At 49.4% G+C, this 23,438-nt stretch overlaps 1 protein-coding gene across 1 annotated transcript in view; it reads right to left on the reverse strand.

Annotated features, from left to right (window-relative positions):
- LOC148435723 (nitric oxide synthase 3-like) overlaps positions 1–23,438 on the reverse strand; it is a 147,253-nt gene that overhangs the window by 120,450 nt on the left and 3,365 nt on the right. Inside the window, exons 3-4 of the mRNA XM_088465582.1 lie at positions 1,881–1,985; positions 1,735–1,802 (exon numbers count right to left, since the gene is read on the reverse strand). Of these exons, the coding sequence (XP_088321708.1) occupies positions 1,735–1,802; positions 1,881–1,985 (173 nt within the window). The remainder of the gene's footprint in view (positions 1–1,734; positions 1,803–1,880; positions 1,986–23,438) is intronic.

Raw genomic sequence — 23,438 nt, forward strand, 5'->3', positions numbered from 1 at the left:
ACAGAGCGTCACCTACACTGTAATCACTTACACTACACAGAGCGTCACCTACACTGTAATCACTTACACTACACAGAGCGTCACATACACTGTAATCACTTACACTACACAGAGCTTCACATAAGCAGAGATACCAAATTACTACAATGAGAAATAGATGGGGCACAGGGGGTGGTGCGGCAGGGAGCCAACACCAGCTCTAATGTCATAGAGGGAGCCAACACCGGCTCTAATGTCATAGAGGGAGCCAACACCGGCTCTAATGTCACAGAGGGAGCTAACACTGGCCCTAATATCATACAGGGAGTCAAAACAAACCCTAATGTCATATAAAGAGCTAACACTGGCCCTAATGTCATAGAGGGAGCTAACACCGGCCCTAATGTCATAGAGGGAGCTAACACCGGCCCTAATGTCACACAGGGAGCCAACACCGGTCCTAATTTCATACACAGAGCCAACAGCAGCTCTAATGTCAGAGGGAGCCAACACCGGCCTAATGTCACACAGGGAGCCAACACCGGCCCTAATGTCATACAGGGATCCAACACCAGCTGTAATGTCATAGAGGGAGCGAACACTGGCTCTACTGTCATAGAGGGAGCGAACACTGGCTCTGATATCATACAGGGAGCGAACACTGGCTCTGATATCATACACGGAGCCAACACCGGCTCTAATGTCAGATGGAGCCAACACCGGCCCTAATGTCACACAGGGAGCTAACACCAGCTGTAATGTCATAGAGGGAGCGAACACTGGCTCTACTGTCATAGAGGGAGCCAACACTGGCTCTGATATCATACAGGGAGCGAACACTGGCCCTGATTTCATACACGGAGCCAACAACGGCTCTAATGTCAGATGGAGCCAACACCGGCCCTAATGTCAGATGGAGCTAACACCGGCCCTAATGTTACACAGGGAGCTAACACCAGCTGTAATGTCATAGAGGGAGCGAACACTGGCTCTACTGTCATAGAGGGAGCCAACACTGGCTCTGATATCATACAGGGAGCGAACACTGGCCCTGATTTCATACACGGAGCCAACAACGGCTCTAATGTCAGATGGAGCCAACACCGGCCCTAATGTCAGATGGAGCCAACACCGGCCCTAATGTCACACAGGGAGCCAACACCGGTCCTAATTTCATACACTGAGCCAACACCGGCTCTAATGTCAGATGGAGCCAACACCGGCCCTAATGTCACACAGGGAGCCAACACCGGCCCTAATGTCATACAGGGAGCCAACACCCCCCCCCAGTCAGTGAGAGTCTAAGAAATCCTGACATTGTGGCCAATTAATCTATTTCTAATTTTCAGCACTCAACACAGTGCTAAATGCAGCCTGGCGTCTGTGATGTAGAGGTGAACAATGAGCTATAGATATAACCAAAAAATAAATTGATCTAGAGACAGGGAATCACTCAGGATAACCGGGATCGTGAACCATTTGCTAAATTCTACTGGTGAACGACAGGACGATGGCGCCGGATGGAATGGAACCCATGGGGATATTTGATGCTTCATCTATATGAAAACCTTCTGACTTGTGAGGTTGTCCTGGAAAATGATTGACCGATTCATCTGTTGCCCAGAACCCTGATAATAAAGACCTGTGGCAATGATGAGGAGTAAGCCAGAATTATGGCGGTAATTGGGCTGATTAGTATGGCGCTTTCTCATAAAGCCATATTCCCACAACCCTCTCCGTCCGCTCAGTACTCACTTCTGTTGCTCCGGCTGGAGAGCGCTCACATTAGGAGAGGTCATCTCCATCAATTCCTGGGCAAAGGTCTGTGGAGAGAAAGGCAGACATCAGGCTCAGGGAGGTGGTGGCCGTGGCACCAGGCTGGGTACAGTAACTTTACCTACCTCACCATTCTCTGGAGGGTCACCGTTACCGAACGTGCTTGTCACCACCAACACCAGCGTCTCATGCTCCAGATTGACTGTATCGTACTGGTCCATACAAATCACCTGCCAGCGAGACGGACAGAGAGAGGGGAATTACTGGTCACGTTATACACCGAGGCATGGAAACAGGCTGGACGCAATTCTCCAATCTCTGACACCAAACAACAGAAACCTGTATAGCGTACAACGCAATCTGTACTATACTCATTATTACTAGTGATGTGCGGTTTGGTTTTGCTGAAAACTGAACAAACCCGAACTTTGGGGTTCAGAGTCGAATAGAGTGCCAGATCGGGTCTGTTGTAAGTTTGGGACTTGTATTTAAAAAACAAATCTTGGTTTTGCATATTAGGTTAACAGGTCCAAATGACATGATTTTAGCTGTTTTTAAAGAAATCCAAAACCGAACAAAAACACTTGAGGGTCGTTTTGCCAAAATCAAAACACGGGGGTCCACGTACATCTCTAATTACTACATCAGTTACATCAGGACTGGTTTGTACAATTCGCTTTATTTGATAATGAAAATAATTCCTCCTGGGATGATAACTTGGGTAATCCCGGGGCTGTCATTGTGACGTTAGCGGTACTGCCTGGCGCCTGCGTGGCTAACAGCGGCCTGCCTGCTCACACGGCATAGAGAATAGATTATCTGGCAATGTGGAAGCACTTGGGAGAGTTGGGTCAGATCCAGCTGCACTGAAAGCATCAAAGAAATTAATAAAAGTAAAGAAAAATAAAATGATACAGTCAAAAAAATACTTGGCTCCCGTCAGCACCTTAATAACGGAAAATACACTAATATTGACGCAAACTTTGAACAGCCAAACGTGAATAGCGAGTCCGAGACCCTATTATTAGAATGTAAATCGGAATCGGAGTCTTTAGACAATTGGATGCGAACATGGGGCATAAGATTCGATCCACTTTTGTACTGGTTCCAAATATTTGAGGACATCGAGTTCTGTTATTACAATTCAGGATTGGCGGTTCTGTCATGTTACATGCTACATTTTATCAGGGGCAGAGCCTCCCCTATCATACTCCCTGTCATACTCCCTCCCCTATCATACTCCCTGTCATACTCCCTCCCCCATCATACTCCCTGTCATACTCCCTCCCCCATCATACTCCCTGTCATACTCCCTCCCCTATCATACTCCCTGTCATACTCCCTCCCCTATCAACCTCCCTGTCATACTCCCTCCCCTATCATACTCCCTGTTATACACCCTCCCCTATCATACTCCCTCCCCTATCATACTCTCTCCCCTATCATACTCCCTCCCCTATCATACTCCCTGTCATACTCCCTCCCCTATCATACTTCCTGTCATACTCCCTCCCCTATCATACTCCCTGTCATACTCCCTCCCCTATCATACTCCCTGTCATACTCCCTCCCCTATCATACTCCCTGTCATACTCCCTCTCCTATCATACTCCATATCATACTCCCTGTCATACTCCCTCCCCTATCATACTCCCTGTCATACTCCCTCCCCCATCATACTCCCTGTCATACTCCCTCCCCCATCATACTCCCTGTCATACTCCCTCCCCTATCATACTCCCTGTCATACTCCCTCCCCTATCAACCTCCCTGTCATACTCCCTCCCCTATCATACTCCCTGTTATACACCCTCCCCTATCATACTCCCTCCCCTATCATACTCTCTCCCCTATCATACTCCCTCCCCTATCATACTCCCTGTCATACTCCCTCCCCTATCATACTTCCTGTCATACTCCCTCTCCTATCATACTCCCTGTCATACTCCCTCCCCTATCATACTCCCTGTCATACTCCCTCCCCTATCATACTCCCTGTCATACTCCCTCTCCTATCATACTCCATATCATACTCCCTGTCATACTCCCTCCCCTATCATACTCCCTGTCATACTCCCTCTCCTATCATACTCCATATCATACTCCCTGTCATACTCCCTCCCCTATCATACTCCCTGTCATACTCCCTCCCCTATCATACTCCCTGTCATACTCCCTCCCCTATCATACTCCCTCCCCCATCATACTCCCTGTCATACTCCCTCCCCCATCATACTCCCTGTCATACTCCCTCACCTATCATACTCCCTGTCATACTCCCTCCCCTATCATACTTCCTGTCATACTCCCTCCCCTATCATAATCCCTGTCATACTTCCTCCCCTATCATACTTCCTGTCATACTCCCTCCCCTATCATACTTCCTGTCATGCTCCCTCCCCCATCATACTCCCTGTCATACTCCCTCCCCTATCATACTCCCTGTCATACTCCCTCCCCTATCAACCTCCCTGTCATACTCCCTCCCCTATCATACTTCCTGTCATACTCCCTCCCCTATCATAATCCCTGTCATACTTCCTCCCCTATCATACTTCCTGTCATACTCCCTCCCCTATCATACTTCCTGTCATGCTCCCTCCCCCATCATACTCCCTGTCATACTCCCTCCCCTATCATACTTCCTGTCATGCTCCCTCCCCTATCATACTCCCTGTCATACTCCCTCTCCTATCATACTCCATATCATACTCCCTGTCATACTCCCTCCCCTATCATACTCCCTGTCATACTCCCTCTCCTATCATACTCCATATCATACTCCCTGTCATACTCCCTCCCCTATCATACTCCCTGTCATACTCCCTCCCCTATCATACTTCCTGTCATACTCCCTCCCCTATCATACTCCCTGTCATACTCCCTCCCCTATCATACTCCCTCCCCCACCATACTCCCTGTCATACTCCCTCCCCCATCATACTCCCTGTCATACTCCCTCACCTATCATACTCCCTGTCATACTCCCTCCCCTATCATACTTCCTGTCATACTCCCTCCCCTATCATAATCCCTGTCATACTTCCTCCCCTATCATACTTCCTGTCATACTCCCTCCCCTATCATAATCCCTGTCATACTTCCTCCCCTATCATACTTCCTGTCATGCTCCCTCCCCCATCATACTCCCTGTCATACTCCCTCCCCCATCATACTCCCTGTCATACTCCCTCCCCTATCAACCTCCCTGTCATACTCCCTCCCCTATCATACTCCCTGTTATACACCCTCCCCTATCATACTCCCTGTAATACTCCCTCCCCTATCATACTCCCTCCCCTATCATACTCCCTGTCATACTCCCTCCCCTATCATACTTCCTGTCATACTCCCTCCCCTATCATACTTCCTGTCATACTCCCTCCCCTATCATACTCCCTGTCATACTCCCTCCCCTATCATACTCCCTGTCATACTCCCTCTCCTATCATACTCCATATCATACTCCCTGTCATACTCCCTCCCCTATCATACTCCCTGTCATACTCCCTCTCCTATCATACTCCATATCATACTCCCTGTCATACTCCCTCCCCTATCATACTCCCTGTCATACTCCCTCCCCTATCATACTTCCTGTCATACTCCCTCCCCCATCATACTCCCTGTCATACTCCCTCACCTATCATACTCCCTGTCATACTCCCTCCCCTATCATACTTCCTGTCATACTCCCTCCCCTATCATAATCCCTGTCATACTTCCTCCCCTATCATACTTCCTGTCATACTCCCTCCCCTATCATACTTCCTGTCATGCTCCCTCCCCCATCATACTCCCTGTCATACTCCCTCCCCCATCATACTCCCTGTCATACTCCTTCACCTATCATACTTCCTGTCATACTCCCTCCCCTATCAACCTCCCTGTCATACTCCCTCTCCTATCATACTCCCTTAACATACTCCCTCCCCTATCATACTCCCTGTCATACTCCCTCACCTGTCATACTCCCTCCCCTCATACTCCCTGTCATACTCCCTCCCCTATCATACTCCCTATCATACTCCCTCCCCTATCATACTCCCTCCCCTATCATACTCCCTGTCATACTCCCTCCCCTATCATACTCCCTATCATACTCCCTCCCCTATCATACTGCCTGTCATACTCCCTCCCCTATCATACTCCCTGTCATACTCCCTCCCCTATCATACACCCTGTCATACTCCCTATCATACTCCCTCCCCTATCATACTCCCTGTCATGCTCCCTACCCTATAATACTCACTGTCATACTCCCTGTCATGCTCCCTCCCCTATCATACTCACTGTCATACTCTCTGTTATACTCCCTCCCCTATCATACTCCCTGTCATACTCCCTCCCCTATCATACTTCCTGTCATACTCCCTGTCAAACTCCCTCCCCTATCATACTCCCTGTCATACTCCCTCCCCTATCATACTCCCTGTCAAACTCCCTCCCCTATCATACTTCCTGTCATACTCCCTCCCCTATCATACTTCCTCCCCTATCATACTTCCTGTCATACTCCCTCCCCTATCATACTCCCTGTCATACTCCCTCCCCTATCATACTCCCTGTCATACTCCCTCCCCTATCATACTCCCTCCCCTATCATACTCCCTGTCTTGCTCCCTACCCTATAATACTCACTGTCATACTCCCTGTCATGCTCCCTCCCCTATCATACTCACTGTCATACTCCCTGTCATACTCCCTCCCCTATCATACTTCCTGTCATACTCCCTGTCAAACTCCCTCCCCTATCATACTCCCTGTCATACTCCCTCCCCTATCATACTCCCTGTCAAACTCCCTCCCCTATCATACTTCCTGTCATACTCCCTCCCCTATCATACTCCCTCCCCTATCATACTTCCTGTCATACTCCCTCCCCTATCATACTCCCTGTCATACTCCCTCCCCTATCATACTACCTGTCATACTCCCTCCCCTATCATACTCCCTCCCCTATCATACTCCCTGTCATGCTCCCTACCCTATAATACTCACTGTCATACTCCCTGTCATGCTCCCTCCCCTATCATACTCACTGTCATACTCTCTGTCATACTCCCTCCCCTATCATACTTCCTGTCATACTCCCTCCCCTATCATACTCACTCCCCCATCATACTCCCTGTCATACTCCCTCCCCCATCATACTCCCTGTCATACTCCCTCACCTATCATACTCCCTATCATACTCCCTCCCCTATCATACTCCCTGTCATACTCTCTCCCCTATCATACTGCCTGTCATACTCCCACACCTGTCATACTCCCTCCCCTATCATACTCCCTGTCATACTCCCTCCCCTATCATACTCCCTCCCCTATCATACTCCCTGTCATACTCCCTCCCCCATCATACTCCCTGTCATGCTCCCTCCCCTATCATACTCCCTATCATACTCCCTCCACTATCATACTCCCTGTCATACTCCCTCCCCTATCATACTGCCTGTCATACTCCCTCCCCTATCATACTCCCTGTCATACTCCCTCCCCTATCATACTCCCTCCCCTATCATACTCCCTCCCCTATCAAACTCCCTGTCATACTCCCTATCATACTCCCTCCCCTATCATACTCCCTGTCATACTCCCTCACCTATCATACTCCCTCCCCTATCATACTCCCTAACATACTCCCTCCCCTATCATACTCCCTCCCCTATCATACTCCCTATCATACTCCCTCCCCTATCATACTCCCTGTCATACTCCCTATCATACTCCCTCCCCTATCATGCTGCCTGTCATACTCCATCCCCTATCATACTCCCTGTCATGCTCTCTCCCCTATCATACTCACTGTCATACTCCCTTCCCTATCATACTCCCTCCCCTATCATACTCCCTGTCTTACTCCCTCCCCTATCATACTCACTGTCATACTCCCTCCCCTATCATACTCCCTATCATGCTCCCTCCCCTATCATACTCCCTGTCATACTCCCTGCCCTATCATACTCCCTCCCCTATCATACTCCCTGTTATACTCCCTGGCCTATCATACTCCCTATCATGCTCCCTCCCCTATCATATTCCCTGTCATGCTCCCTCCCCTATCATACTCCATGTCATACTCCCTCCCCTAACATACTCCCTATCATGCTCCCTCCCCTATCATATTCCCTGTCATGCTCCCTCCCCTATCATACTCCCTGTCATGCTTCCTCCCCTATCATGCTCCCTGTAATGCTTCCTCCCCTATCATGCTCCCTGTAATGCTCCCTCCCCTATCATACTCACTGTCATGCTCCCTGTCATACTCCCTCCCCTATCATACTCCCTATCATACTCTCTCCCCTATCATACTCCCTGTCATACTCCCTCCCCTATCATACTCCCTGTCATACTCCCTTCCCTATCATACTCCCGATTATACTCCCTCCCCTATCATACTGCCTGTGATGCTCCCTCCCCTATCATACTCCCTGTCATACTCCCTCCCCTATCATACTCCCTGTCATACTCCCCCTTCTATCATACTCCCTCCCCTATCATACTCCCTATCATACTCCCTCCTCTATCATACTCCCTCCTCTATCATACTCCCTCCCCTATCATACTCCCTGTCTTACTCCATCCCTTATCATACTCCCTCCCCTATCATACTCCCTGTCATACTCCCTCCACTGTCATACTCCCTCCCCTATCATACTCCCTGTCATACTCCCTCCCCTATCATACTCCCTGTCCTATCATACTCCCTCCTCTATCATACTCCCTGTCATGCTTCCTCCCCTATCAAACTACCTCCCCTATCATACTCCCTCCCCTATCATATTCCCTGTCATACTCCCTCCCCTATCATACTCCCTGTCATACTCCCTCCCCTATCATGCTCCCTGTCATGCTCCCTCCCCTATCATACTTCCTGTCATACTCCCTGCCCTATCATACTCCCTCCCCCATCATACTCCCTGTCATACTCCCTCCCCCATCATACTTCCTGTCATACTCCCTGCCCTATCATACTCCCTCCCCTATCATACTCACTGTCATACTCCCTGCCCTATCATACTCCCTCCCCTATCATACTCCCTGTCATACTCCCACCCCTAGCATACTCCCTATCATGCTCCCTCCCCTATCATACTCCCTGTCATGCTCCCGCCTCTATCATACTCCCTGTCATGCTTCCTCCCCTATCAAACTACCTCCCCTATCATACTCCCTCCCCTATCATATTCCCTGTCATACTCCCTCCCCTATCATACTCCCTGTCATACTCCCTCCCCTATCATGCTCCCTGTCATGCTCCCTCCCCTATCATACTTCCTGTCATACTCCCTGCCCTATCATACTCCCTCCCCCATCATACTCCCTGTCATACTCCCTCCCCCATCATACTTCCTGTCATACTCCCTGCCCTATCATACTCCCTCCCCTATCATACTCTCTGTCATACTCTCTGTCATACTCCCTGTCATACTCCCACCCCTAGCATACTCCCTATCATGCTCCCTCCCCTATCATACTCCCTGTCATGCTCCCTCCCCTATCATACTCCCTGTCTTGCTTCCTCCCCTATCATACTACCTCCCCATCATACTCCCTCCCCTATCATATTCCCTGTCATACTCCCTCCCTATCATACTCCCTCCCCTATCATGCTCCCTGTCATGCTCCCTCCCCTATCATACTCCCTGTCATACTCCCTCCCCTATCATACTCCCTGTCATGCTTCCTCCCCTATCATACTCCCTGTCATGCTTCCTCCCCTATCATACTCCCTGTCATGCTCCCTCCCCTATCATGCTCCCTGTCATACTCCCTCCCCTATCATACTCCCTGTCATACTCCCTCCCCTGTCATACTCCCGGTCATACTCCCTCCCCTATCATACTCCCTTCTCTATTATACTCCCTGTAATACTCCCTACCCTATCATACTTCCTCCCCTATCATACTCCCTCCCCTATCATACTCCCTCCCCTATCATACTCCCTGTCATACTCCCTCGCCTATCATACTCCCTGTCATACTCCCTCCCCTATCATACTGCCTGTCATACTCCCTCCCCTATCATACTCCCTGTCATACTCCCTCCCCTATCATACACCCTGTCATACTCCCTATCATACTCCCTCCCCTATCATACTCCCTGTCATGCTCCCTACCCTATAATACTCACTGTCATACTCCCTGTCATGCTCCCTCCCCTATCATACTCACTGTCATACTCTCTGTTATACTCCCTCCCCTATCATACTCCCTGTCATACTCCCTCCCCTATCATACTTCCTGTCATACTCCCTGTCAAACTCCCTCCCCTATCATACTCCCTGTCATACTCCCTCCCCTATCATACTCCCTGTCAAACTCCCTCCCCTATCATACTTCCTGTCATACTCCCTCCCCTATCATACTCCCTCCCCTATCATACTTCCTGTCATACTCCCTCCCCTATCATACTCCCTGTCATACTCCCTCCCCTATCATACTCCCTGTCATACTCCCTCCCCTATCATACTCCCTCCCCTATCATACTCCCTGTCTTGCTCCCTACCCTATAATACTCACTGTCATACTCCCTGTCATGCTCCCTCCCCTATCATACTCACTGTCATACTCCCTGTCATACTCCCTCCCCTATCATACTTCCTGTCATACTCCCTGTCAAACTCCCTCCCCTATCATACTCCCTGTCATACTCCCTCCCCTATCATACTCCCTGTCAAACTCCCTCCCCTATCATACTTCCTGTCATACTCCCTCCCCTATCATACTCCCTCCCCTATCATACTTCCTGTCATACTCCCTCCCCTATCATACTCCCTGTCATACTCCCTCCCCTATCATACTCCCTGTCATACTCCCTCCCCTATCATACTCCCTCCCCTATCATACTCCCTGTCATGCTCCCTACCCTATAATACTCACTGTCATACTCCCTGTCATGCTCCCTCCCCTATCATACTCACTGTCATACTCTCTGTCATACTCCCTCCCCTATCATACTTCCTGTCATACTCCCTCCCCTATCATACTCACTCCCCCATCATACTCCCTGTCATACTCCCTCCCCCATCATACTCCCTGTCATACTCCCTCACCTATCATACTCCCTATCATACTCCCTCCCCTATCATACTCCCTGTCATACTCTCTCCCCTATCATACTGCCTGTCATACTCCCACACCTGTCATACTCCCTCCCCTATCATACTCCCTGTCATACTCCCTCCCCTATCATACTCCCTCCCCTATCATACTCCCTATCATACTCCCTCCACTATCATACTCCCTGTCATACTCCCTCCCCTATCATACTGCCTGTCATACTCCCTCCCCTATCATACTCCCTGTCATACTCCCTCCCCTATCATACTCCCTCCCCTATCATACTCCCTCCCCTATCAAACTCCCTGTCATACTCCCTATCATACTCCCTCCCCTATCATACTCCCTGTCATACTCCCTCACCTATCATACTCCCTCCCCTATCATACTCCCTAACATACTCCCTCCCCTATCATACTCCCTCCCCTATCATACTCCCTATCATACTCCCTCCCCTATCATACTCCCTGTCATACTCCCTATCATACTCCCTCCCCTATCATGCTGCCTGTCATACTCCATCCCCTATCATACTCCCTGTCATGCTCTCTCCCCTATCATACTCACTGTCATACTCCCTTCCCTATCATACTCCCTCCCCTATCATACTCCCTGTCTTACTCCCTCCCCTATCATACTCACTGTCATACTCCCTCCCCTATCATACTCCCTATCATGCTCCCTCCCCTATCATACTCCCTGTCATACTCCCTGCCCTATCATACTCCCTCCCCTATCATACTCCCTGTTATACTCCCTGGCCTATCATACTCCCTATCATGCTCCCTCCCCTATCATATTCCCTGTCATGCTCCCTCCCCTATCATACTCCATGTCATACTCCCTCCCCTAACATACTCCCTATCATGCTCCCTCCCCTATCATATTCCCTGTCATGCTCCCTCCCCTATCATACTCCCTGTCATGCTTCCTCCCCTATCATGCTCCCTGTAATGCTTCCTCCCCTATCATGCTCCCTGTAATGCTCCCTCCCCTATCATACTCACTGTCATGCTCCCTGTCATACTCCCTCCCCTATCATACTCCCTATCATACTCTCTCCCCTATCATACTCCCTGTCATACTCCCTCCCCTATCATACTCCCTGTCATACTCCCTTCCCTATCATACTCCCGATTATACTCCCTCCCCTATCATACTGCCTGTGATGCTCCCTCCCCTATCATACTCCCTGTCATACTCCCTCCCCTATCATACTCCCTGTCATACTCCCCCTTCTATCATACTCCCTCCCCTATCATACTCCCTATCATACTCCCTCCTCTATCATACTCCCTCCTCTATCATACTCCCTCCCCTATCATACTCCCTGTCTTACTCCATCCCTTATCATACTCCCTCCCCTATCATACTCCCTGTCATACTCCCTCCACTGTCATACTCCCTCCCCTATCATACTCCCTGTCATACTCCCTCCCCTATCATACTCCCTGTCCTATCATACTCCCTCCTCTATCATACTCCCTGTCATGCTTCCTCCCCTATCAAACTACCTCCCCTATCATACTCCCTCCCCTATCATATTCCCTGTCATACTCCCTCCCCTATCATACTCCCTGTCATACTCCCTCCCCTATCATGCTCCCTGTCATGCTCCCTCCCCTATCATACTTCCTGTCATACTCCCTGCCCTATCATACTCCCTCCCCCATCATACTCCCTGTCATACTCCCTCCCCCATCATACTTCCTGTCATACTCCCTGCCCTATCATACTCCCTCCCCTATCATACTCACTGTCATACTCCCTGCCCTATCATACTCCCTCCCCTATCATACTCCCTGTCATACTCCCACCCCTAGCATACTCCCTATCATGCTCCCTCCCCTATCATACTCCCTGTCATGCTCCCGCCTCTATCATACTCCCTGTCATGCTTCCTCCCCTATCAAACTACCTCCCCTATCATACTCCCTCCCCTATCATATTCCCTGTCATACTCCCTCCCCTATCATACTCCCTGTCATACTCCCTCCCCTATCATGCTCCCTGTCATGCTCCCTCCCCTATCATACTTCCTGTCATACTCCCTGCCCTATCATACTCCCTCCCCCATCATACTCCCTGTCATACTCCCTCCCCCATCATACTTCCTGTCATACTCCCTGCCCTATCATACTCCCTCCCCTATCATACTCTCTGTCATACTCTCTGTCATACTCCCTGTCATACTCCCACCCCTAGCATACTCCCTATCATGCTCCCTCCCCTATCATACTCCCTGTCATGCTCCCTCCCCTATCATACTCCCTGTCTTGCTTCCTCCCCTATCATACTACCTCCCCATCATACTCCCTCCCCTATCATATTCCCTGTCATACTCCCTCCCCTATCATACTCCCTCCCCTATCATGCTCCCTGTCATGCTCCCTCCCCTATCATACTCCCTGTCATACTCCCTCCCCTATCATACTCCCTGTCATGCTTCCTCCCCTATCATACTCCCTGTCATGCTTCCTCCCCTATCATACTCCCTGTCATGCTCCCTCCCCTATCATGCTCCCTGTCATACTCCCTCCCCTATCATACTCCCTGTCATACTCCCTCCCCTGTCATACTCCCGGTCATACTCCCTCCCCTATCATACTCCCTTCTCTATTATACTCCCTGTAATACTCCCTACCCTATCATACTTCCTCCCCTATCATACTCCCTCCCCTATCATACTCCCTCCCCTATCATACTCCCTGTCATACTCCCTCGCCTATCATACTCCCTGTCATACTCCCTCCCCTATCATACTGCCTGTCATACTCCCTCCCCTATCATACTCCCTGTCATACTCCCTCCCCTATCATACACCCTGTCATACTCCCTATCATACTCCCTCCCCTATCATACTCCCTGTCATGCTCCCTACCCTATAATACTCACTGTCATACTCCCTGTCATGCTCCCTCCCCTATCATACTCACTGTCATACTCTCTGTTATACTCCCTCCCCTATCATACTCCCTGTCATACTCCCTCCCCTATCATACTTCCTGTCATACTCCCTGTCAAACTCCCTCCCCTATCATACTCCCTGTCATACTCCCTCCCCTATCATACTCCCTGTCAAACTCCCTCCCCTATCATACTTCCTGTCATACTCCCTCCCCTATCATACTCCCTATCATACTCCCTCCCCTATCATACTCCCTGTCATACTCTCTCCCCTATCATACTGCCTGTCATACTCCCACACCTGTCATACTCCCTCCCCTATCATACTCCCTGTCATACTCCCTCCCCTATCATACTCCCTCCCCTATCATACTCCCTATCATACTCCCTCCACTATCATACTCCCTGTCATACTCCCTCCCCTATCATACTGCCTGTCATACTCCCTCCCCTATCATACTCCCTGTCATACTCCCTCCCCTATCATACTCCCTCCCCTATCATACTCCCTCCCCTATCAAACTCCCTGTCATACTCCCTATCATACTCCCTCCCCTATCATACTCCCTGTCATACTCCCTCACCTATCATACTCCCTCCCCTATCATACTCCCTAACATACTCCCTCCCCTATCATACTCCCTCCCCTATCATACTCCCTATCATACTCCCTCCCCTATCATACTCCCTGTCATACTCCCTATCATACTCCCTCCCCTATCATGCTGCCTGTCATACTCCATCCCCTATCATACTCCCTGTCATGCTCTCTCCCCTATCATACTCACTGTCATACTCCCTTCCCTATCATACTCCCTCCCCTATCATACTCCCTGTCTTACTCCCTCCCCTATCATACTCACTGTCATACTCCCTCCCCTATCATACTCCCTATCATGCTCCCTCCCCTATCATACTCCCTGTCATACTCCCTGCCCTATCATACTCCCTCCCCTATCATACTCCCTGTTATACTCCCTGGCCTATCATACTCCCTATCATGCTCCCTCCCCTATCATATTCCCTGTCATGCTCCCTCCCCTATCATACTCCATGTCATACTCCCTCCCCTAACATACTCCCTATCATGCTCCCTCCCCTATCATATTCCCTGTCATGCTCCCTCCCCTATCATACTCCCTGTCATGCTTCCTCCCCTATCATGCTCCCTGTAATGCTTCCTCCCCTATCATGCTCCCTGTAATGCTCCCTCCCCTATCATACTCACTGTCATGCTCCCTGTCATACTCCCTCCCCTATCATACTCCCTATCATACTCTCTCCCCTATCATACTCCCTGTCATACTCCCTCCCCTATCATACTCCCTGTCATACTCCCTTCCCTATCATACTCCCGATTATACTCCCTCCCCTATCATACTGCCTGTGATGCTCCCTCCCCTATCATACTCCCTGTCATACTCCCTCCCCTATCATACTCCCTGTCATACTCCCCCTTCTATCATACTCCCTCCCCTATCATACTCCCTATCATACTCCCTCCTCTATCATACTCCCTCCTCTATCATACTCCCTCCCCTATCATACTCCCTGTCTTACTCCATCCCTTATCATACTCCCTCCCCTATCATACTCCCTGTCATACTCCCTCCACTGTCATACTCCCTCCCCTATCATACTCCCTGTCATACTCCCTCCCCTATCATACTCCCTGTCCTATCATACTCTCTCCCCTATCATACTCACTGTCATACTCCCTGCCCTATCATACTCCCTCCCCTATCATACTCCCTGTCATACTCCCACCCCTAGCATACTCCCTATCATGCTCCCTCCCCTATCATACTCCCTGTCATGCTCCCGCCTCTATCATACTCCCTGTCATGCTTCCTCCCCTATCAAACTACCTCCCCTATCATACTCCCTCCCCTATCATATTCCCTGTCATACTCCCTCCCCTATCATACTCCCTGTCATACTCCCTCCCCTATCATGCTCCCTGTCATGCTCCCTCCCCTATCATACTTCCTGTCATACTCCCTGCCCTATCATACTCCCTCCCCCATCATACTCCCTGTCATACTCCCTCCCCCATCATACTTCCTGTCATACTCCCTGCCCTATCATACTCCCTCCCCTATCATACTCTCTGTCATACTCTCTGTCATACTCCCTGTCATACTCCCACCCCTAGCATACTCCCTATCATGCTTCCTCCCCTATCATACTCCCTGTCATGCTCCCTCCCCTATCATACTCCCTGTCTTGCTTCCTCCCCTATCATACTACCTCCCCATCATACTCCCTCCCCTATCATATTCCCTGTCATACTCCCTCCCCTATCATACTCCCTCCCCTATCATGCTCCCTGTCATGCTCCCTCCCCTATCATACTCCCTGTCATACTCCCTCCCCTATCATACTCCCTGTCATGCTTCCTCCCCTATCATACTCCCTGTCATGCTTCCTCCCCTATCATACTCCCTGTCATGCTCCCTCCCCTATCATGCTCCCTGTCATACTCCCTCCCCTATCATACTCCCTGTCATACTCCCTCCCCTGTCATACTCCCGGTCATACTCCCTCCCCTATCATACTCCCTTCTCTATTATACTCCCTGTAATACTCCCTACCCTATCATACTTCCTCCCCTATCATACTCCCTACCCTATCATACTCCCTCCCCTATCATACTCCCTGTCATACTCCCTCCCCTATCATAATCCCTGTCATGCTCCCTCCCCTATCATAATCCCTGTCATACTCCCTCCCCTATCATACTCCCTGTCATACTCCCTCCCCTATCATACTCCCTGTCATACTCCCTCCTCTATCATACTCCCTGTAATACTCCCTACCCTATCATACTTCCTCCCCTATCAAACTACCTACCCTATCATACTCCCTCCCCTATCATACTCCCTCCCCTATCATACTCCCTCCCCTATCATACTCCCTGTCATACTCTCTCCCCTATCATACTCCCTTCTCTATCATACTCCCTGTAATACTTCCTCCCCTATCATACTCCCTGTCATACTACCTCCCCTATCATACTCCCTGTCATACTCCCTCCCCTATCATACTCATTTCCCTATCATACTCCCTGTCATACTCCCTCCCCTATCATACACCCTGTCATACTCCCTCCCCTATCATAATCCCTGTCATACTTCCTCCCCTATCATAATCCCTGTCATACTCCCTCCCCTATCATAATCCCTGTCATACTCCCTCCCCTATCATACTCCCCTGTCATACTCCCTCCCCTATCATACTCCCTGTCATACTTTCTCCCCTATCATACTCCCTGTCATACTCCCTCCCCTATCATACTCCCCTGTCATACTCCCTCCCCTATCATACTCCCTGTCATACTTTCTCCCCTATCATACTCCCCTGTCATACTCCCTCCCCTATCATACTCCCTGTCATACTTTCTCCCCTATCATACTCCCTGTCATACTCCCTCCCCTATCATACTCCCTGTCATACTTCCTCCCCTATCATACTCCCTGTCATACTCATTCCCCTATCATACTCCCTCCCCTATCATAATCCCTGTCATACTCCCTCCCCTATCATAATCCCTGTCATACTCCCTCCCCTATCATAATCCCTGTCATACTCCCTCCCCTATAATACTCCCTGTCACACTCCCTCCCCTATCATACTCCCTGTCATACTCCCTCCCCTATCATACTCCCTGTCATGCTCACTCCCCTATCATACTCCCTGTCATACTCCCTACCCTATCATACTCTCTCCCCTATCATGCTCCCTGTAATACTCCCTCCTCTATCATACTCTCTCCTCTATCATACTCTCTGTAATACTCCCTCCTCTATCATACACCCTCCTCAATCATAGATCCCTGTAATACCCCCTCCTCTATCATCCTCCCTGTAATACTCCCTACCCTATCATACTCCCTCCCCTATCATACTTCCTGTAATACTCCCTACCCTATCATACTCCCTCCCCTATCATACTCCCTCCTCTATCATACTCCCTGTAATACCCCCTCCTCTATCATACTCCCTGTAATACTCCCTACCCTATCATACTCCCTCCCCTATCATACTTCCTGTAATACTCCCTACCCTATCATACTCCCTCCCCTATCATAATCCCTGTCATACTCCCTCCCCTATCATAATCCCTGTCATACTCCCTCCCCTATCATAATTCCTGTCATACTACCTCCCCTATAATACTCCCTGTCATACTCACTCCCCTATAATACTCCCTGTCATACTCCCTCCCCTATCATAATCCCTGTCATACTCCCTCCCCTATCATAATCCCTGTCATACTCCCTCCCTTATCATACTCCCTGTCATACTCCCTCCCCTATCATACTCCTTGTCATGCTCTCTCCTCTATCATGCTCCCTGTAATACTCCCTCCTCTATCATACTCCCTGTAATACTCCCTCCTCTATCATACTCCCTGTCATACTCCCTCCTCTATCATACACCCTCCTCTATCATACTCCCTGTAATACCCCCTCCTCTATCATACTCCCTGTAATACTCCCTACCCTATCATACTCCCTCCCCTATCATACTTCCTGTAATACTCCCTACCCTATCATACTCCCTCCCCTATCATACTTCCTGTAATACTCCCTACCCTATCATACTCCCTCCCCTATCATACTTCCTGTAATACTCCCTACCCTATCATACTCCCTCCCCTATCATACTTCCTGTAATACTCCCTCCCATATCATACTTGCTGTAATACTCCCTACCCTATCATACTCCCTCCCCTATCATAATCCCTGTCATACTCCCTCCCCTATCATAATCCCTGTCATACTCCCTCCCCTATCATAATCCCTGTCATACTACCTCCCCTATAATACTCCCTGTCATACTCCCTCCCCTATAATACTCCCTGTCATACTCCCTCCCCTATCATACTCCCTGTCATACTCCCTCCCCTATCATACTCTCTGTCATACTCCCTCCCCCATCATACTCCCTATCATACTCCTTGTCATGCTCTCTCCTCTATCATGCTCCCTGTAATACTCCCTCCTCTATCATACTCCCTGTAATACTCCCTCCTCTATCATACACCCTCCTCTATCATACTCCCTGTAATACCCCCTCCTCTATCATACTCCCTGTAATACTCCCTACCCTATCATACTCCCTCCCCTATCATACTTCCTGTAATACTCCCTACCCTATCATACTCCCTCCCCTATCATACTTCCTGTAATACTCCCTACCCTATCATACTCCCTCCCCTATCATACTTCCTGTAATACTCCCTACCCTATCATACTCCCTCCCCTATCATACTTCCTGTAATACTCCCTACCCTATCATACTCCCTCCCCTATCATACTCCCTCCTCTATCATACTCCCTGTAATACCCCCTCCTCTATCATACTCCCTGTAATACTCCCTACCCTATCATACTCCCTCCCCTATCATACTTCCTGTAATACTCCCTCCTCTATCATACTCCCTGTAATACTCCCTACCCTATCATACTCCCTCCCCTATCATACTTCCTGTAATACTCCCTACCCTATCATACTCCCTCCCCTATCATACTTCCTGTAATACTCCCTACCCTATCATACTCCCTCCCCTATCATACTTCCTGTAATACTCCCTACCCTATCCTACTCCCTCCCCTATCATACTTCCTGTAATACTCCCTACCCTATCATACTCCCTCCTCTATCATCCTCCCTGTCATACTCTAGAGTTTTGATATCATACATGTGTGCCTCCCCAGCCATTCACATTACCGCACGGCACTGCATTATATAGTTTACAATTATAAGAGGAGTAAAATTCGTTACCGGATCCCTGGCGCCTCGGGGGGCTGGAACGGTGTTATTTAGCTACAAATACAGCTGTTTTCTCTTCTTATAGCACATTGATGGAATTGAATAAAATCCAATACAAAAACTATATGCAAAAATTGTAAATATATACAAAATAGTATAAACAATCATAAAACATATAAATAACAGAGGCGGAACCCGGATGTATTACTCCAATTTGAAAATAATAATAAATCCAGCTAAATTTGTGGACGTTTTTAGAGGCGCGTTGTAGCAGGTTTACTCTCTTATCTGAGCACCTGAGCTGTATTCCCAACCCACAGCGATTTCCCAGGTTCCCTATGTCCTAATCCCAGGCAGGAGCTATGTCTGCTGAAATGTGCCGTGTCCAAGCCGTAAAACGTGAGCCAATCAGAAACGGCAGGCGCTACCCATGTGACAATATATAACACCACCATGGGGCCTATGTACAGAGGGCCTGATTCAGAGCCGGACGCTCTGACAAGAGCGCTCGCTCTGAATCAGGGCCCTCCTACCTAAAATTGGAGGCCGCTCGCATAGCTTTAGGTGACCACCCACAGTTTATGCGAGCGGCCAAAAAGATGGTCGCGATGGTCAAAACGACCGAGCGGGTCTGAATCAGGCCAAGTATCAGATTATATTTGCAGGATATTCCTTGAAAAAAACCCCTAAAATATTAAGGATCCCCCAAATGTAGGAAGAAGGGGCCGCAGTACATAGCCCCATATCTGCTGTGCTCCATCCATTTATGACAGCAGCAGCCCCCACCCACCTATCTACCTGCAGCAGCTGTCATCATTACTATCAGCGCGAACACCTGCCCCATGCTGGGGGCAATAGATCCATCTAATAGGGGCATCATTACTATCAGCGTATACACCTGCCCCATGCTGGGGGCAATAGATCCATCTAATAGGGGCATCATTACTATCAGCGCATACACCTGCCCCATGCTGGGGGCAATAGCACCATCTAATAGGGGTATCATTACTATCAGCGCGAACACCTGCCCCATGCTGGGGGCAATAGATCCATCTAATAGGGGCATCATTACTATCAGCGCATACACCTGCCCCATGCTGGGGGCAATAGATCCATCTAATAGGGGCATCATTACTATCAGCGCGAACACCTGCCCCATGCTGGGGGCAATAGATCCATCTAATAGGGGCATCATTACTATCAGCGCATACACCTGCCCCATGCTGGGGGCAATAGCACCATCTAATAGGGGTATCATTACTATCAGCGCATACACCTGCCCCATGCTGGGGGCAATAGATCCATCTAATAGGGGCATCATTACTATCAGAGCGAACACCTGCCCCATGCTGGGGGCAATAGATCCATCTAATAGGGGCATCATTACTATCAGCGCATACACCTGCCCCATGCTGGGGGCAATAGCACCATCTAATAGGGGCATCATTACTATCAGCGCATACACCTGCCCCATGCTGGGGGCAATAGATCCATCTAATAGGGGCATCATTACTATCAGCGCATACACCTACCCCATGCTGGGGGCAATAGCACCATCTAATAGGGGCATCATTACTATCAGCGCATACACCTGCCCCATGCTGGGGGCAATAGATCCATCTAATAGGGGCATCATTACTATCAGGGCATACACCTGCCCCATGCTGGGGGCAATAGATCCATCTAATAGGGGCATCATTACTATCAGCGCATACACCTACCCCATGCTGGGGGCAATAGATCCATCTAATAGGATATCATTACTATCAGCACTTACACCTACCCCATGCTGGGGGCAATAGATCTATCTAATAGGGGCATCATTACTATCAGCACTTACACCTACCCCATTCTGGGGGCAATAGCTCCATCTAATAGGGGCATCATTACTATCAGCGCTTACACCTACCCCATGCTGGGGGCAATAGATCCATCTAATAGGGGTATCATTACAATCAGCGCGAACACCTGCCCCATGCTGGGGGCAATAGCTCCATCTAATTGGGTCATCAGTCATTACTATCAGCACTTACACCTACCTCATACTGGGGGCAATAACACCATCTAATAGGGGCATCATTACTATCAGCGCATACACCTACCCCATGCTGGGGGCAATAGATCCATCTAATAGGGGTATCATTACTATCAGCACTTACACCTACCCCATGCTGGGGGCAATAGCACCATCTAATAGGGGCATCATTACTATCAGCACTTACACCTACCCCATGCTGGTGGTAATAGCTCCATCTAATAGGGGCATCATTACTATCAGCGCATACACCTACCCCATGCTGGGGGCAATAGCACCATCTAATAGGGTATAATTACTATCAGCGCTTACACCTACCCCATGCTGGGGACAATAGTTCCATCTAATAGGGGCATCATTACTATCAGCGCATACACCTACCCCATGCTGGGGACAATAGATCCATCTAATAGGATATCATTACTATCAGCACTTACACCTACCCCATGCTGGGGGCAATAGCTCCATCTAATTGGGGCATCATTACTACCAGCGCATACACCTACCCCATGCTGGAGGCAATAGCACCATCTAATAGGGGCATCATTACTATCAGCACTTACACCTACCCCATTCTGGGGGCAATAGCACCATCTAATAGGGGCATCATTACTATCAGCACTTACACCTACCCCATGCTGGGGGCAATAGCTCCATCTAATAGGGGCATCATTACTATCAGCGCATACACCTACCCCATGCTGGGGGCAATAGCACCATCCAATAGGGTATCATTACTATCAGCGCTTACACCTACCCCATGCTGGGGACAATAGTTCCATCTAATAGGGGCATCATTACTATCAGCGCATACACCTACCCCATGCTGGGGACAATAGATCCATCTAATAGGATATCATTACTATCAGCACTTACACCTACCCCATGCTGGGGGCAATAGCTCCATCTAATAGGGGCATCATTACTATCAGCACTTACACCTACCCCATGCTGGGGGCAATAGCTCCATCTAATAGGGGCATCATTACTATCAGCACTTAAACCTACCCCATGCTGGGGGCAATAGCTCCATCTAATAGGGGCATCATTACTATCAGCACTTACACCTACCCCATGCTGGGGGCAATAGCACCATCTAATAGGGGAATCATTACTATCAGCGCATACACCTGCCCCATGCTGGGGGCAATAGATCCATCTAATTGGGTCATCAGTCATTACTATCAGCACTTACACCTACCTCATACTGGGGGCAATAACACCATCTAATAGGGGCATCATTACTATCAGCGCGAACATCTACCCCATGGTGGGGGCAATAGCTCCATCTAATAGGGGTATCATTACTATCAGCGCTTACACCTGCCCCATGCTGGGGGCAATAGCTCCATCTAATAGGGGCATCATTACTATCAGCACTTACACCTACCTCATGCTGGGGGCAATAGCTCCATCTAATAGGGTATCATTACTATCAGCGCATACACCTACCCCATGCTGGGGGCAATAGATCCATCTAATAGGGGCATCATTACTATCAGCGCGAACACCTGCCCCATGCTGGGGGCAATAGATCCATCTAATAGGGTATCATTACTATCAGCACTTACACCTACCCCATGCTGGGGGCAATAGCTCGATCTAATAGGGGCATCATTACTATCAGCACTTACACCTACCCCATGCTGGGGGCAATAGCTCCATCTAATAGGGGCATCATTACTATCAGCACTTACACCTACCCCATGCTGGGGGCAATAGATCCATCTAACAGGGGCATTATTACTATCAGCGCATACACCTACCCCATGCTGGCGGCAATAGATAGTTCTAATAGGGTATCATTACTATCAGCGCATACACCTACCCCATGCTGGGGGCAATAGATCCATCTAATAGGGCATCATTACTATCAGCACTTACACCTACCCCATGCTGGGG

This window comes from Taudactylus pleione, unplaced genomic scaffold, assembly GCF_031769625.1.
Source record: "Taudactylus pleione unplaced genomic scaffold, aTauple2 ptg002011l, whole genome shotgun sequence".
NCBI lineage: Eukaryota > Metazoa > Chordata > Amphibia > Anura > Myobatrachidae > Taudactylus > Taudactylus pleione.